The sequence below is a fragment of the Lotus japonicus genome, chromosome 6 (genome assembly GCF_012489685.1).
Source record: "Lotus japonicus ecotype B-129 chromosome 6, LjGifu_v1.2".
Lineage (NCBI taxonomy): Eukaryota > Viridiplantae > Streptophyta > Magnoliopsida > Fabales > Fabaceae > Lotus > Lotus japonicus.
In genome coordinates, this window is record NC_080046.1 from 65,471,953 (window position 1) to 65,489,569 (window position 17,617).

Consider the following 17,617-nt stretch of genomic DNA (forward strand, 5'->3'; position numbering starts at 1 on the left):
CATTATGAATTTCAAATAGATAACAACTGCAAAGAGTTTAACAGATTTATTTGCTTTTCGTTAAATGCAACACAGGATCTAAAAGTACAGCTGATTGTATTAATTTGGATGTTGATTGTGAGGAAGACATTAGTGCCAGTCACAACCACAAGATGCAACGAGATTTTCTATGAAATTGAGTTTCATTGCAATTGTACAAGCATTAGAGAGAAATATTGAACTTGCCTAACTTGCCTTCTGTGGTTCTATCAAGATTTTAATTGTATTGCACCATGACCTTTTATTTTCTAATTTTCGCAACCTATTTCATTTTGTTTCCCATTTTGTAAAAAAAAGGTACACATCAAAAGAGCTCCGACAATAGATATTAATCAAAGGTGCATAAGCTTTATTCATTGAATATAATTTCAGACTTGATAGAAAGATGAAGTACATTGTGCACAAAGGCCACAATACAAGCTATGACACACAAATAAAATCTACACTTGTTTTCAAGGAAGGGCCAAGTTTTTTTTTGAAGGCTAAAAAAATGTATATAAGATACCATAAGGGGTGCTATAACCCATATACAAAGAGAAGAAAAAATAGATTGGGGTTGCACGAGCTTGTTCTTAGACATGACATTGCACATTTGCTTTCTCCATTCTTCAATAGCAGGAACCCCACACTGATCCGCAATCCAGTTATTGTAGTCTAGTCCCACTGCAATACTACTGTAGTGTAGTCCCACTGCACGAGCTTGTTCTTAGACACGACATTGTACATTTGCATTCTCCATTCTTCAACAGCAGGAACCCCACAGTGATTCGCAATCCAGTCTAGTCCCACTGCAATATTACCAATCCTAAATATGTCAAGGCTATGCAAGCGAAAAACAAACTAGTATTTTTAGTTTTGTCTTGAAAACAGAACACAGATTGTTTATTTTTATGTCTTTTCATTTTATCCATGGAAGAAATGTACCGTAAAACAAACAAAGTGATGAAACAGAATAAACACACACCTAAACAAGGGCCAAGTTATGAGTGTAGCTCTTAGGAGTGCCGGATGCTTCAAGTGACAAGTAACATGCTTCATTATCTTTATCCATCTCCTCTTGAGAAGGAAGGGCAATGCGATTAGACAATATTCCAGCACAACAATTTTGTCCTATGCAAAAGTGGCATCTTAGTCCATGTTCTCTTCAATGTAACCTATCACAATCAAAATAACAACCCACTAATACAGTTACAACTCACAAAAAAAGTGCTAAAGCATAACCACACAATGCAAACCAAGTTGAGAGCAAAGGGGAATAACACAGAAGAAGAAAAAGAAGAGGATTGGAATGTTTACCACTTTACCTTGAGGACAGCTAGATCATATGCTGGATCAAACTCAATTGCTTTCCCTTCCCTGTAAAAGCTATTTCCTTTGGTATCAGCTAGGAACACCTGTAGACAGAAATACGAGCATAGATGCAAGTAAACTAAATGATGGATAATACAGGAAAACAGACTTATGTTTCTTCCATCTGAAATTTGAAGTTTGAAGGAATTAACAGCATAAGGGAAAACCTTACAACGTTGTAAACCACTTGTATCAGTAGCCAGTTTAGCAACAACATGGTAATTGGTGACCTGTCCACCAAAAAAGCCAAATGACTACTTTGAGCAATTGGTAATTGTGCAATCAAATACAATATCAATGGCATGAAGAGTCTGCAATTCCTTATCAAGACAGCTTGTAAAGTTATAAATACATGCCTTAAGTTTAGTTATTCAGTATCCAATTATTTTGATAATGACCAAAGGAATTTCAAACTCATTGAACAGCTTTGCATATTTCAATCTTCCCTGAATTAAAAGCACCATTATACTACTGTCCAATAAGATAACTAGCCTCAAAGTTAAAACAAAGAAAAAATGATTATGAAATACAAGTAGAATCAAATCTATGTGGGACAACCAAATTCCCTTTCTATAATTTTCCCTTACTATGTGACCAAATTTATCCCAAATGAAGCCTGAATCAGTGCCTTCCACTTTTGCATCTTCATCCTCATTCAGCATGACTTCATCAGAAGAAGTCTTTGGGACTTTTGTCAATTCAAGATCTTTAATGAACCACCATTATGTTAATGTGATAAAAAAAACATATATAACATGAGCAATAAGCTAATAACTGTGTTGAAAGTGTGTCATAAGTAACTTTATTTTCTCATATAACCTAGTTTCTTAGCCAGACAAATGAAAATATAGAGAAGCAATTCTAAGAAAGAATGACCAGTGAGAACAACTTCTAAACCATATACTAATACTACAGTGATCAAACACCTATCCAGCATCACTTCTAAAATTTTGGAAGCAACTAACAAACGACTGCTTGATATCAATTATCTTTTTCCCTTTTTTTCCCATTCTCCCTTGGTTCTCTGTTTATTTTTTCTGACCTTGGGTCTGTACTATTTGTTACTCTTGGCACATCTTGTGCTTTATATATAAAAGTTTGGCTTAGCTAAAAAAAACCACCATACTTGTTTGCTTCATCACATACCACTCCAAACTCAGAGCCAGGATTGATACCAAACTTACTACAAAGTAATTGAACAAAGACACTTCAATGAAGCATTTCATCGAACAGCTTAAGGGCATCATGAAAATCAGTTTGTACAAACGTAGAAATGCAACACCACAATTGCAGAAAAGAAACTAGACTCAGTTTAAAGTCTTCAAATTCCATAAACACAATCAAGAGCTGAAATAAAAACAGTATGGAAAAATTGAACTTGTAAACGACTGAATTCAAGAAAAACGAACAAAATCAACAAGGACATAAGGAGAAGATGAAAACGAAATCAGCATGCTGGTTGGAGAAGCGGGCTAGGCTGCCGGAGATCCACCACCGCACCACGCTAGGTCGCTGTTGCCGCCGGCGAAAGGAAAGGAAGAACGATTTCTTTTTTATGAAGAAGAACGTGAATGGGGGAATGGGGATATATTTAAAATTAAAGGATTACTAAGCTATTAACTAAATTGGTAGGGATTATTATGCAATTAAACTAAATAATAAAATATATATTACGAAAATAAAATATTGGAAGTGATGTGGATAATAAGATGACACGTGTCAGATTATAACTGGTACAACAAGGTCATGGGTGATATAACCCAAAATTGAGCATCGGTCATTTAGACAACCCATTTTTAAAATAGTAAACATTTTTGTATTAGTTTAACTAAATTTTTAGTTAGTGCCATGTGTCATAGGTTTCTAGAAGAAAATCTTCTTTTCATATATATATAGATATAGAAGTTCACCTTGTACTTAAGTTTCTATCCAAGAATCAATGGCCAAGATCAAAAGCAATGGACGGTCACGATTGATTTTCTATTCAATAATTAATAAAATTACAAAAATATCCATGAAAAAAATTCAATCATGTATACTAACCAATTGAATTACTGTTTTACCCTCCTAACTTCCAAAACTTCACCTTTATAGTTTATATATAGTATAGATAGATAGATAGATTCCTTTCAATTTTTTTTTTATAAAAACATAGTATACACTCAACGAACTTAATATTGTGAACAACTGAACATACATTTAGTTTTAAAAAAAGTTTTTGATTTTCACGAAATAAAATCTTTAACTTTATTTTAAAACTTATTTTAGTAATTTTTATCTCTTTTAGAAAAAAAATTAGCTTTGAGAAGTTTTTTTATGAGCCTTAGCCCTTAACTCCTTAAGTGATATCAAAGTTAAGAATGCACTATTAAAGATAAAGGCCTCTAACTAAAAAACAATAAAAACTTATCTATAAAACGTGCTTCCCACTCCTCATGATCTTCAATATTTTTCTTTTCTTTTCTTTGTTAATGTTGTTATCTTCATCAAAACTCAGCCAAGGTTAAGGTTAAGGAGAGACTCTTCTTCACATTTCTCTTAAAAATTGGTGACGGTTCAATATTATATTATTAAATATTTTGTATTATTATTCGCCGTTCCATTGCAATCCCGGTTGGAACAATTGACATTTCACACTCTCATGCCACGTATTCTAATGGCAATATAGCTGAGCAAAAATGAAAACAATTAAGCTTTCTCTGAAATATACTTTGATATATGGCTCAAACATTGTCCCAACCACTACAAAAAAAGAAGCCAATTGTGGCGGTTCTAACCGCAACCATATGCATTAACGGCGTTTTTTTGGTTATGACATACCGCCGGTTTCGGGAAACCGCTATTGCATCCGCCACAATTTCTGTTTTTGTAAGAAACGGCGGTTCAAACCAACATAACTTTCCTGAAAGTTTTTTAATTTTTTTGACTGATCAAACGATTCAATTTCCCAATTTCAACTTTTACTCATCAACTTATTCATTATCTACACATTATTTAGAAATTGTGGCTTTTTTTTAAACAGCATAAGTGCAGCCAAGATGCAACTATCAATTCAAGTATATATCTGAATCAACACAATAAAATACACAATCTCTTCATCAATTAGCATTCAACTTTAAAAAACATTCAAATAGAAGGGATAGCATATGACTTGAATCACAACCAATGAGATTCAAACAAATTCAACATAATTCATTTATTGTATCATCCTATATGTCAAATCTAGCAATCAGATGTCTGCATCCTTTTCTTTTATTTGATGTACATGCCTACATGGATAGACATTAGACATAGTCTGTTCAAGTCCAGAAGCACATAGGTCCTTTAACCCTAAATATAATAAAAATGATAGCAATAAAATGCTGATCGTAATGAAATTAAAGAAGTAAACAAATTATTTTTCAGACACTCAATATTTACTGTTTTAGACCTCACACTATCAGCAATCTTGCTTTCATTCTCTGTGGAAACAGAACATGAATCACACATGCTTGAATTGACAAAACCAAAATTGCTCCATCCCACCTCATAATAACACTCAAATAATGATATTAAGACTTCCATCAAACACCTTGAATACATTGTAGGAGAGACAACCTAAAAGAATTAAGGAAAATTCAAATAGAATTGCCCATGTTAACCACATGTACAAAATCATTTGCTAGTTTGCTACAGATGCTAGCTCTAATAGCATCTGTAAAACAACCCGCAACATTGAACTATTAGAGGTAACAAGCTAACCTTGGGGATTAGTGTGAACGACAACAGGTTACCTGATGTTCCTGCCGTGAATCACAGACCTACGAGCACGAAGGCAGCATCGTTAAATGGAATTGAAAAGTGGATAGTAGCTTGGAAAGTGGCCTAGATAGAAGAAGCTATTTCGTGTAAACATGATTCATTCAATTTCAAAGCATGGTGAATTTACGAATACTAATCCCACAGACAAACATCCTCGACAGTCGACACCAAGTCACCACTTTACTTCTCAGTGATAGTATTTTATAAGATAATAAACATACTATTCATATGGCAGATCAGAACATTTTCAATATCAGACTGAGAAATTAGCTACCCCTCATATGAGCTGGCCTCAAAGTTTGTCACTGCTTCCTTTCCATTGCATTTTATGGCTAGAGGCTGAAAAATCCAATCAGTCTTTAGAATGGAAGAGGGGTACCTGTAAGCCATTTCATCCATGACAGTTTTACCAACACAAGTGGCACCAGCACTGAGGAGAGCCAAAACAGTTGGAGCAGTGGAGGTAGCAACTGGATGAGTTCTTGCCCAATCAGGATTCCCAAAGCTAGCTACATACCCTTTCACATCAAATCTGGTCCACGAAATTCATGATCTCTTCACGTTAAAATTGATATCCGCATCAACACCACAGAATTTGATTGCAGCTCGATCATATGCCCTGAAATTTATAAAATCCATGAAAAACACTTCACATGCACGTTCAAGAAAACCAAATTTACCTAACTACAAAATCAATTTCACCTCGCTACAGCATGCGCGGTATCAAATCTACCTACAAACAAGAAAAGGAAAAGTCGATGCTTCATCGTCCCTGATTCAAATATAAACTTCAAAAGTAGCCTAAAACAATTAGGCTGCAATTAAAACTAAGTTCAATATAGTCCTTTCAAGTGAGGGAAGTTGACTAGGTTCCAATAAATTTACACTCTTTAGAACAAGCTTAACTGGCACCTGAACTTGTCGATTATAACTTAATCCCATGGCCAGACAAATTATATGCTTTCATCTAAGCAACTTTTGAACTTTATACACCTAATCTAATATTTTGGATGAAATTCTGCTTGAAAAGAAGGAAGTACTGCATGGAATGCATTAGATTTTTCCAAATTAAAGTAGACTAATTGTATACTTTTACCTCATGAAAGTTAATAGCAGAGGTAGGCAGAAGGCTTTTGAAGGTTAAATTCTTTCTGTTGAGCCATCTTGGAAGCTACACTATGATCAAAAAAGTATAAACCTGCTATCATCAGAGCTGGGATAATTGCCCCCAATATATATATAAAGGGTACCTTCCCCATATCCTGCAATTTTTAGTCACTGTTACATGGATTTTAGGACTTGCCTAAATCAAAGTAATCACAAATCTAAAAGCATGGAGAAACTCGAACAAGTACAAAAACTATGCACTTTGCTAGGTATCTGTTGAAAATCTTCAACTGAATTTCATTGATTGAAAAGGTGATGAATACATGAGAGATTACAGTATTTATACTATGAGATTTGTTAGCTTGAGGAAGAAGCTAACTCTAACTAACCTTGACAGCTAAGCATGTAACTAACTCTCTAACAAACCTGCCAGCTAGGCACAACTAACTGAACAGAACACAGTCAGCATTTACCTAATGACACTTAACAGTAACACTAACATAGCAGTAACTATATTACTCTAATAGGCCCCCTCAAACTCAAGGTGGGGGAGAAAGTGATTTCTCAATCACATTGAGTTTGCCACGAAGAGACTAATTCAGTTTCATAAGAATGCACTTTAAATGGAAAAAGTTGTACCAAGTGTATAACTAACAACAATACAATACCTTGACTACTGTCCAGTGATAGAGAGATGCAGGTTCCCAGGGAAGTGGACATAACAACCTTCTAGGTACACCCTCTGGAAGTCTGTCAGGTGGCATATAAGATACTGCAGTTCAGAATACCACCATTATTGGAGCCCCGTAATCTGCAACAAATCCCCGAAGCCACCCTGCATTGAATGCAAGAATAAAGATCAAATAAGTGATAACATAAATCAAGTCTTAACTCCGCCTATGCTTGCATAGCTGGTCCTAAGTCGGGGAAAAGGAGAAAAGTTGTGTTAGGCCTTCAGCAGCCAACCTAAAACTCAGCAATATCTTTAATATGGATCATTAGTGATCCATATAGCTAACTTCACTTAGTGGGATACGGTTTTTGTTATTGTTATAAATTGTATTAAGCCAAAAAACATTTTGCTTAGGTCTAATCTTGTAGATGTTTGGATGGAATCATTTACCTGTTCCGTATCTCCATGTTCTTGCTTTTCTGCTTTTAAGGGCCGTGACAAGTAGTCCATAAGCGAAAATGATTGCTAGCAATCCGTTCGTGTACCACCATTGGAAACGAAATTGCTTTGCTGAAGGATCTTCATTCTCGGGTGTTCTAAACTCGGCAATCAGTCCCTATGGTTTAAAAAAATTTCAACTTTGATCCCTACAGTGCCAAATTCAAAATCTATTTTGCTATGAAGAGAAAGAAGCACCTTTATAGCCTCTTGAAAGAAAAGAACAGTGATTAGCTGATGAACACAGAAACTAGAAGATGATTTGTATTGAATAGTGACTCAGATTCCTCAACTGAGAATCAGAGCTTCACAGTACATCAATGGTGGAAATCTACCTAAGCTTTCCCCTCTGGATATTCGAGAGTCCAGGCTCTCCACAAATGCCAACTAACTGAATAACTACCTGTAACTTCCGCCTTTCCCCTTATTTATACTACTCAGTAGTTCTAACAGAATCACAACTATAACAGAATGAGCCAGCTGTACTCTAACAGAAACAACTAACTATGTCAGCTGTTTATTAACAGAACAACTAACAATAACAGTCACACTAAGCTGTGACTTTCCTCTTGTTTCTTCTCTCATACACCTTCTTAATTGAAGGTCTATGCTCATCATTAGCATGCCAAATAATTCAGATGCTACTCTTGTAAACCTAGAGATAATTGTGCAAGCGTTAAAAATTGCAAGCAGAACTAACAAGAGCGCTGTCCAAATACAAACCCTGCAACACAGATGAACATGAAAGTTAGACAAGTATGTCTGTAATGTGATTCAATATTTGTTAGGTTTCATGTTGCTTGTCCACCACAGAAGCACTTCTAGTATTCTCTAACGAGTTTTTTGTTATCAGAACATGTTCGAGTGAAAATCTTAGAAGCACTTCAGCCTGACAAAATGATGTTGAGGCCAAAACATGAATACCAAGTTTTTGAGTTGACATGAAAATGATTTTAGCTCTTCTGACAAGACATTTCTATTATTTTCCTATAAAAATCACTTTTATAGTAAATGTTTCTAAACATAAATCACATCACTTTCAGCTTACTTTGGCCATAGTCAATTTTGTCAAAATCAATTCTACCAAAATTACTACTTTCAAAGCTAAATGGACTAAGGAAATGGGAAAACCAGAAACAAAATTATAATGGTCAATGTCGTACCAACCAGCCCAAGCGAGAAAGAGCTTAGCACCCAGTTGTGGAGTGCTTTTGCAGAAATTGAATAAATATGTATACATTATAACAGTTGGTTCAGCAACTCCTGAAATCAACAAAGGCTGGCCACCAAATATTGAGTGGATAATTCCACAAATGGCTGTAGATGCCTGATAGAAACCTGATTTTTACTGATAGAAAACCCTAATTCCCAATTGGAAACTAGGGAGAGATACAAGAGGAAAGGATACCAAACACCCTTCCAAGCCTAAGAGAGAACCACTTCTCTCTCTAACCCAATTCCAAAACTGAATAACAAGATGATTCCTATTCTCTAACCCCCTATTATTTATAGGCAACAAGCCTTACTCCTCTCAAACTATCTAATTATATGATAACTCCCTCACTTAAACTAACTAAACCATGTGTACCTATCAATGCCAATGTTTCCACTGTGCTCAAGCTTCCATCTATAAAAGCAAGCAGGACAGAGAAACTTGCTTATAGAATGAACATTGAACTTACAAGATACAAGATATCCAGCTGCAAAAGCCTCAAAAGCCTCAATTGTGCTCAAGCTTCCATCTATAAAAGCAAGCAGGACAGAGAAACTTGCTTATAGAATGAACATTGAACTTACAAGATACAAGATATCCAGCTGCAAAAGCCTCAAAAGCCTCAATTGATAGGACTCCAGATTCTTTACTGGTCTATTTTCAAAGAAGAAACTCAAACCAAAATTAACTAAACAAAATGAAAAACCAACCTCCTCCATCAAAATTAACTAAAGATGCATCAATTTAAAAAAATTCAGTCCCTAGGCAGCAACTCCTTCATTAAAATATACATTCCGCTAGAGAACTTGAAACAAAGGGTAAAGAGAAAAGCAAAAAAAATCAGTGAAAAATGGGCTTCTTTCTATTCACAAGCAATTACAGATGAAATCAAGTAAAGAAGTATCTATATCTACCAAAGCACTTGGCCTTCTCGCACTCTATATCTATCTCTCCTCAAGTATTTGTTTAGATCAAAAAATTGAAACATGTTATGAAGCCTTATGTACAGGGCTCTCTACATATGTGAAGCAGACTCTGCACAGAATTCTAGAACTTTTGAAGGGCTCTGCAAGGCCAAGAGAACCAAATCCATTCGCGGCTTGTCTGAATGATTGAGGTTTAAACAAGCTTTGGCCACAAGGGCTGTAGCCCAGACTTCCTCTAAGAGATCCTCATCAACACGCAGAGTTGGGTCCAAAAAATTTTTCACAGCCTCCTTGTCCAAGGTGCAAGGTAGAATCTGATCAACACATCTGTATAGGTCACCCTCATTGGATGCACGGAGTCCAATATTACCGGTAATCAACTCAAGTAACACTTTCCCAAAGCAATGAACGTCATAGGCGCAAACTGTTGTTAATAAACCTGTTTTCAGGGTAAAAAACGGGAATGGTGAAATAATAACACTCACATTATACAAATTATTTGTTAAAGTCAAGCAAATCCAAACATGCGCTTGTGATACAGACAAGCATTCAAGGCATACCAACCATGACAAAATCTAAGGTTGAGTTTCTACTTACCAGATTTGCCTTGCTCAGAGGACCCGCTCAGAGTTTCTCCTTCTTGAGCACAGGCTTCACTTAGACTCCCCAGCCGAGCTTCATAGTTATCATCTAGAAGTATACTGCTTAACTGAATATCTCTGCAACAATAAGAAAATGCACACCATTTAGCTTGAACCTTTGTCATGCCTTTTATCATCTAGACAAGTTGAACTTGTTCCAAACCTTCCAATCTTTCTAAGATTCATTATGAAGCAAGTGGATTTTAGTCACACTCAATAATAGTGACAAAATGCAGTCATATAGGATATTAATACTTAATCACTTAAAAGATACAGAAACAAACACCAATGTAAATTTCATACTTAATCGGTGAAAAGAAACAAATAACGCCACATAATGGAGATAAAAAACTACCTGTGAACAATGGGTGGAATACATTCATGATGCAGATGCGTTAAGGCCTCTGCTACTCCAGTAGCAATTTTGAACCTAGTTATCCAGTCCAATTGCAATAAGCAATCAGACATATTCCCGTATGGCATCTGCTTATAAACCAAAAGCTTATGATTCTCGTTTTCGAGACAATGACCCAACAAGGGTACAAATCTTTTATGAGAAACCTTGTTGAAAAAGTCCAGTTCCGATAGGTAAGCGTCCGTCTTAGTTGAATATGTGCCGGTCCTTTTGATTACAACATGCGTGCCACACTCCAAAAATCCGTTGAAAAGATCGCCAGTGTGGCCATGTTTGATAAGTTTTGCATCATTGAAATCTCCCGTTGCTTGGAGCAACTGGTTATATGTAAATGTCACTCCTAGTCCTATATTTCCAACGGACTGAGAACTATCCTTCGAAAGAAACAAAACTGCTACAAACACGAGCACTGCAACTGTACAGAGAACACCAGAGAATGATACTAGGACAATCTCTTTTATATTATTACTCGTGTGTCCAATGCCGCCAACAAATTTAAGCCCCCTATTATGATAGAACATATCACACTCCCTGCTGCTTCTTTGTCCTGGCACTTTTGGCAGACAGTTCTTTTCTGCAACTAGATTAGCTAATGGATTTGGCAACTTACCTTGAAGGTAGTTGTGGGACAGGTTTAGAGATCTAAACCATTTGAGCCTAGGAATACCCCCGTAAAATATATTCTGCGAAATATCCAGTTTCTGCACTGATGAAGAATTAACGGCCCAAGAAAAATCAACTATAACACCAGTGAATTGGTTGCAGGATAAATCCAATACAGCTAAAGTTGGAAGAGACCACAGCTCAAGAGTGAAATACTCCAGGTGATTGTTGGAAACATTTAAGTACTTTAAAACCAATAAATTTCCTATGCTAGGGGGAATCGGGCCAGAAAGAGAATTATTAGAAATGTCAAGAATGACAAGTGAAGAGAGTTGACCCAAACTATCAGGAATTGAACCAGTAATGGAGCAAGAACGAAGATCAAACACCTTAAGTGCAGGGAGGTTGAAGCCAAACCACTTGGTCATTGGACCTGGAAGCAGGAAACCAGAGGCATTGAAGGCCTTCAAGAGAGTGAAATTGGCCAAAGCTTCCATTGCAAATTGACGGTGGTGACTTCTCTCGGGTGTTGTTCTTCTCAATCCTGAGATATTGATTGAGACCACACGACCGTTCTTGCAGACGATACCAGACCAGGTCATACAAGGGTCCGACATTCTTGGCCAATCTTTGCTCCTTAAACCCAGAGAATCACTCAGTTGGAGAAGCGCTTCTTGCTCAGTAGAAGAACGCAGGGGGGCCCCAGAACGCAGTGGCCTCGCCACTGCCACCACCAACGTGCACCAGAAGACAAACAACCCCACCAAGAAGGCATGGTGGGGACCCACCATGATCGTGTAAAGATTCAAAAATGAATCTTGGAAGAATGCAAAATCAGAGTTTTTTTTTTTTTTGGTAAGCTGCAAAATCAGAGAGTAACACTGTTTGGGTTTTTGACCGGCTATTGTCGGTATTCTTATTTAATTAGGCAAACAGATTAAGTTAAGTATTATTTTAGGGACTAATTAAATGGGTTAATATGATTAGATTTTTACTGTGGGGTGATGGAAGGAGCGACCGTTAAAGGTAGTTTAGGTCATTGGGATTTTGATGCAGGCCGGCTTGAAGGAATCGCACCATCATGTTACTTCCGACATGAGCGACGATTGAAGGAATCGCAGCTTCATTTTGAATCTGCGATTGAATGAATCACAGTTTTATTCTTCGCGATGAAATTATGTGGGCTGAAAAGAAGGTTAAGGATAGCGAAATGCGTGTCTGTTCCCGGGTCATGTTCCGAGTCACCTGTGTCAAACACCATAGCGGATGAAGACGAAGGACTCATGTTTTTTGTTTGGAAGGTGTAGGTGTATGGATGGATCAGAAAGTTGGACAAGGCCAATATGATCCAATGGGCCCGATACAATACTGTTGATTTTATGCAATTTTTTTGTGGCTCCCCAACCCAAAATATATACAGCCCATACCTTGAACAAAGTATCATTTCCTTGTTGTTGACCTAACTGAATGCCCCTGAATGAGTAGCTGTTGATAGTCTCTCGGGCGCTATGCCCGTCTTTGACCCCGCTCACTTAGGTGGGAGGGTTCCCGACGAGAGCGACATAGTTGTTGACCTAACTGAATGAGTAGTTGTTGATAGTCTCTCGAGCGCTATGCCCGTCTTTGACCCCGTTCACTTAGGTGGGAGGGTTCCCGACGAGACCGGCATAGTTGTTGACCTAACTGAATGAGTAGTTGTTGATAGTCTCTCGGGCGCTATGCCCGTCTTTGACCCCGCTCACTTAGGTGGGAGGGTTCCCGACGAGAGCGGCATAATTGTTGACCTAACTGAATGAGTAGTTGTTGATAATCTCTCGGGCGCTATGCCAGTCTTTGACCCCGCTCACTTAGGTGGGAGGGTTCCCGACGAGAGCGGCATAGTTGTTGACCTAACTGAATGAGTAGTTGTTGATAGTCTCTCAGGCGCTATGCCTGTCTTTGACCCCGCTCACTTAGGTGGAAAGGTTTCCGACGAGAGCGGCATAATTGTTGACCTAACTGAATGAGTAGTTGTTGATAGTCTCTCGGGCGCTATGCCCGTCTTTGACCCCGCTCACTTAGGTGGGAGGGTTCCCGACGATAAAATTATACCCTAAGCCTTGTATAATATCCAATAATACCTATAAAATTTAGGGTTCCCGACGATAAAATTATACCCTAACCCTTGTATAATATCCAATAATACCTATAAACTTTGACCTAAGATAGTCACTCAGGCGTATTATCCAAACCCTTCGTTGGAGATGAATTTTGATCCAAGGGTCACGCTTGATCCAAAACCCGTTGGGGATAATGAAGAAAACCATTTCGTGTATTGTTGCTGAAGGCATTAAATTCGATGGGACAAGTCTGCATATTTATGGGTATACGTCTGATCGCACAGCACATCTGTCACCGTTGTGTACAATATAGGCTTACTAGTACACTGACACCTACAATGAGACAAATTCGTGGGTTAACATACACCGTTGATCTCGCATAGTGATCTGTTGCTAAGGGGAGATCTATATCCCGTATGAGCGGTGAGGTTGGAACTTGCAATGGGTGTTAAATGCGAAATGTACGAAGCCAATAGTTTGATTGTACATGCGGCAGATGAGATAGTTTGAGTGGTTAAGGTTTTCATTAAATCTCGGTACCCCTGAAGGAATCACTTGTGCCATGTCAACATTTATTACTCATTTATAATTCAACTAACTGGCCCCAACTAACTTCAACTAAACTATTAAATTGGGTCTTCTGCATATAAGGCAGCTTGAACGTTGGGTTTGCTAGCATACCAAAAGAAAGTTCCTGGTTAAGTTCCTTCTATTCCTCATCATGAAGCGTCAAGGCAAGAGCCGGAGCTATGTGGTGTACATTGGTCGTCGGCCAGGGATATATTCTACATGGGGGGAATGCTCCGCCAGGTTACCGGGTTCCCTGGGAATTTGCACGATTCTTTTAGCACTAGAGAAGCTGCGTTGACCGCATGGAACAATTACTGGGCAGAATCTGAGCCACTTCCAACGGGCAATGACATGGCAGTTTCAACTGAAATCCAGCCAGTCCATTGCAGTGGTGTGGATATGACCGTAGGCAAAGTTGAAGAGTTGGTTACTCAGAAATGCCTTACAGAAGAGCCAACAGATGCAAAGGGAAATGTCCCTCTCTTATCTACGACGGAAAACAGTGGTGACAAAATGGCGGAGCCTCCCTTCATTCTTGGTGTTATGATAGGGTTTATTATTGGAGTTTTGTTTGTTGGTGTACTTGTCATTATGTTTAAGTAATGTAATGGGTTCCAGTGTCCACTGTTAGGTGTTTGTTGAAGCTATGTTTAACCCTTATTATTGATGTCTTGCTATGTATCATGTGTTCGTTATGTCTTGCCCCCATTGCTATGTATCATGTGTTATTTGTGTATTCTACCCCTTGCTATGTTTAACCCTTATTATGTGCATGTCACCACGTTCCTCGTACGTTCTATAGGTTCTATATTTTAAAATACAAATTGAACACGAGAGAGGTCTTCAATTGTTAAATACCAATTAGTTTATTCAACTTTTGTTGGAATAACTGATAAAATAATTAAGATTCTAATTTTGTTTATATGAGTGCCATTAACCATTCAAATCTTTCAATTAAATCTTTCAATTGTAGTTTCTTGATTCCTATTTTAATTTTCAGAATACATAGTTACGTACCCATAAGTCCAATCAAATTTATTTTTATGGAATTAATATGATTGACATACATTAACTAATCACAATCCAAGAAAATGAAAATATAAAGTACATTTTGAGTGGATTGATCTCTCTTAAGTCACAATCTAGAATTTAATCTAGCGTCACCTTACTATTCTTACATAAACAATAAATGCATTTAAAAGATTGTTTAAAATTAAAAAAAAGTTGTTCTGTTACAATCAAATATTTATTGTCTACAATCAAATATTGATTGTCTAGCATTAACACAAAAGGGACTGTTTTATATATTTTTTAAGATTTTCGCAATATTTTAAAACCACCCATTTTATATATTTTCCCTGAAAATATAACATAACTTCAATGTGAAAAATAAAATTGTTTAGAAGGGTAGCTAATAAGATACAGTGAGATCAAATGGAAATGAGTTGTTTAGAAACTCCAACATCAAACGAATTCTCTCATTAGATAACATAAGAGAATTTCATGCGTTTGCTTAATAAATATTTAGTATTTACCCATATCTTAAATGGAAGGGGATGGTTGCCTAGTTATTTGTTGGTTTGGAATATCTTCAAATACCAACAAAATCCTGGGTTCAAATCTTTCATAAAGCAATATCTTAAATGGAAGGTGGAAGATAGGTTTAAACTTTCATTTTTATATATTCTCATTTATTACATTAAAATCACAATCTATAACGATTGTGCAGTTAAAGTCGTAGTTAACAAATTAATAATATTTTAATGGTACACAACTGATTATTACTCGAATGAGACTTATGTTTTGGAAGTAAAGATTGTATCTGAAACAAATGTCGAACAAAGATTTCCCATAGCGAGATTAACATTAACTCCATCAGATAGGAGATTTCATTTAAAATTTCAAATGAGACAATTTCCTATATCACTCTCTTTTGTCATGACAATAAACAAAATTCAAGGACAATCATTAAAAATGTGGGGTTATATTTGTCATAATAGGTGTTTTTACATGTCCAACTATATGTAATTACATTCTCTAGAGTTACACATTGTAAAGGATTAAAAATCCTCATTTGCGATAGTGATGACATCGATTGTCATAGTACCTCAAATGTAGTTCACAAAAAAGTCTTTCGCAATGTCATGTGTATGAGATCTTTTTACACGAAATGTGGAACGATAAGTTATCGGTCTTATTCTCAATGTAATTATTTAAAATGCAAAAATAAAAGAAAAATTAATTCAGTGTTTATTTTTAGCACATACATGTTACATCAACACCCTGTAATAAACTACTCAATAGATATAAAAAAACAACCATCAAACAAGCATTTAGGAAAACAACGATAAAAGATAAAAAAAAGTTGCAAGTGATAAAAAAATCTGTAAGACCTTGAAATTATTGAATAATTTATTACGAAATAAGTATATTATTATAATATATGAATTGGTTGATCCTTGTCTGTTGTCTGTTTTCTGTAAATGGATTTCCTTGATTTATTTACCGTTGTCATGATTGTGGGAATGTGTGTATAACATGTATACATGGTAACATCTCATAGGACAACCCCACCTTGTTGTTGTTATTGATGTTGTGTTGCTGTCGGAAAACAACATAAGTTTTGTCTTAGTAGTTAGTTGTCAGCAAACGACAGAAATGCATAATATTTAGAAATAGACTTAGGTTAATTATTTGATTAACCTTATGAGTCATAAAAATAAAAATAAAGTGAAATAAAAATTATTAAATTGGTAAATTTCGAGGTGGGTGACTAGGAGAGAGAAAAATAGGATAAAAGCTTAATTTAGAATTGTTGAGGGCTTTTGTATTAAATTAGGATAAATCTTTTGAAAATAAAGAAGTTGATGAAAAATTCAAATAAAATTATGATGGGTCTGAAGTGACTCAAAAATATTTATTTTATTAAAAAATAAATTATTTTCCCAAAGAAATTCGTAATTTGCTATTTTGAGTTTTTTAGGTAAATTGAAGTTTATATCTTTAGCATATCATGGGGAAATTTGAAATTTGAGTTAGTAAAGTTTATAAATAATTTTTCGGGGTAACTAAAAGCCCTTTGGAGTAGGGAAGAGGTTGAAATTCGGATTTGTGGTTTATAGCAATTAAAATGGGCATTTAATCATATTTTAGGCTCTAAAATTCAAGAAAATAGGAGATATGTTTTTTAAAAATTTCGGGAAGACTTCTAGAAGTTGAAGAAAGCTTGTTGAATATATGTGACCCATTTCTTGACTTAAAGGAATTTAATTTCGGATTTTTGCAATTTATTTTGATTATTTAGCATTTTTTGGGTTTTTGTTGCTTGGAGTGCAAGTAAATTAACCTACCTTGATTCTAGGACTTTGGAGAGGCTTGTAGAAGAGTGATAGACTTTAGAAAACTGAATAGAATCAGTTTTGATTAAGTTCCATATTTAATTAATTAATTTAGTGTTTTTTTAAGATAATTTGATATAGGTGTCAAGTAATTTCAAAGGGAAATAAGGTGGAGTTTGAACCTAGACCTAAGAATGGACTAAAGTGGGTTTCTTCCATTCTCCAAGTTACTTGAGGTTAGAACATAGACTAAACCTACGTGAGTATGCTTGCATTTTGTTTCTCGCATGGTATACGAGATGAAGATGTTATGGCGTTATGGTTGTTGTTGTATGACTTATAAT

General features: G+C 36.1%; 2 protein-coding genes and 1 pseudogene across 6 annotated transcripts; all 3 read right to left on the reverse strand.

Annotated features, from left to right (window-relative positions):
• Positions 1 to 367: 367 nt before the first annotated feature.
• LOC130722370 (protease Do-like 5, chloroplastic) lies at positions 368 to 2,966 on the reverse strand. Of its 5 annotated transcripts, none has more exons than XM_057573072.1 (5): positions 1,977 to 2,961; positions 1,557 to 1,619; positions 1,344 to 1,433; positions 1,004 to 1,193; positions 368 to 827 (listed from the first exon to the last, which is right to left on the reverse strand). In XM_057573072.1, exons 1-4 carry the CDS (start codon positions 2,049 to 2,051, stop codon positions 1,119 to 1,121), a joined length of 303 nt encoding a protein of 100 aa, XP_057429055.1. In that variant the 5' UTR covers positions 2,052 to 2,961; the 3' UTR covers positions 368 to 827; positions 1,004 to 1,118. The 5 variants fall into 5 exon arrangements, with proteins under 5 accessions (XP_057429055.1, XP_057429057.1, XP_057429060.1 ...); XM_057573074.1 differs by having other exon boundaries at positions 2,799 to 2,956; XM_057573077.1 differs by having other exon boundaries at positions 1,562 to 1,619; positions 2,799 to 2,954.
• A 1,760-nt stretch (positions 2,967 to 4,726) lies between these two features.
• Positions 4,727 to 9,400, reverse strand: LOC130725792 (probable boron transporter 7; annotated as a pseudogene).
• Positions 9,401 to 9,500: 100 nt separating this feature from the next.
• LOC130722368 (probable LRR receptor-like serine/threonine-protein kinase At2g16250) lies at positions 9,501 to 12,093 on the reverse strand. Its single transcript, XM_057573071.1, has 3 exons — positions 10,604 to 12,093; positions 10,205 to 10,326; positions 9,501 to 10,046 (listed from the first exon to the last, which is right to left on the reverse strand). Exons 1-3 carry the CDS (start codon positions 12,055 to 12,057, stop codon positions 9,697 to 9,699), a joined length of 1,926 nt encoding a protein of 641 aa, XP_057429054.1. The 5' UTR covers positions 12,058 to 12,093; the 3' UTR covers positions 9,501 to 9,696.
• Positions 12,094 to 17,617: the final 5,524 nt, after the last annotated feature.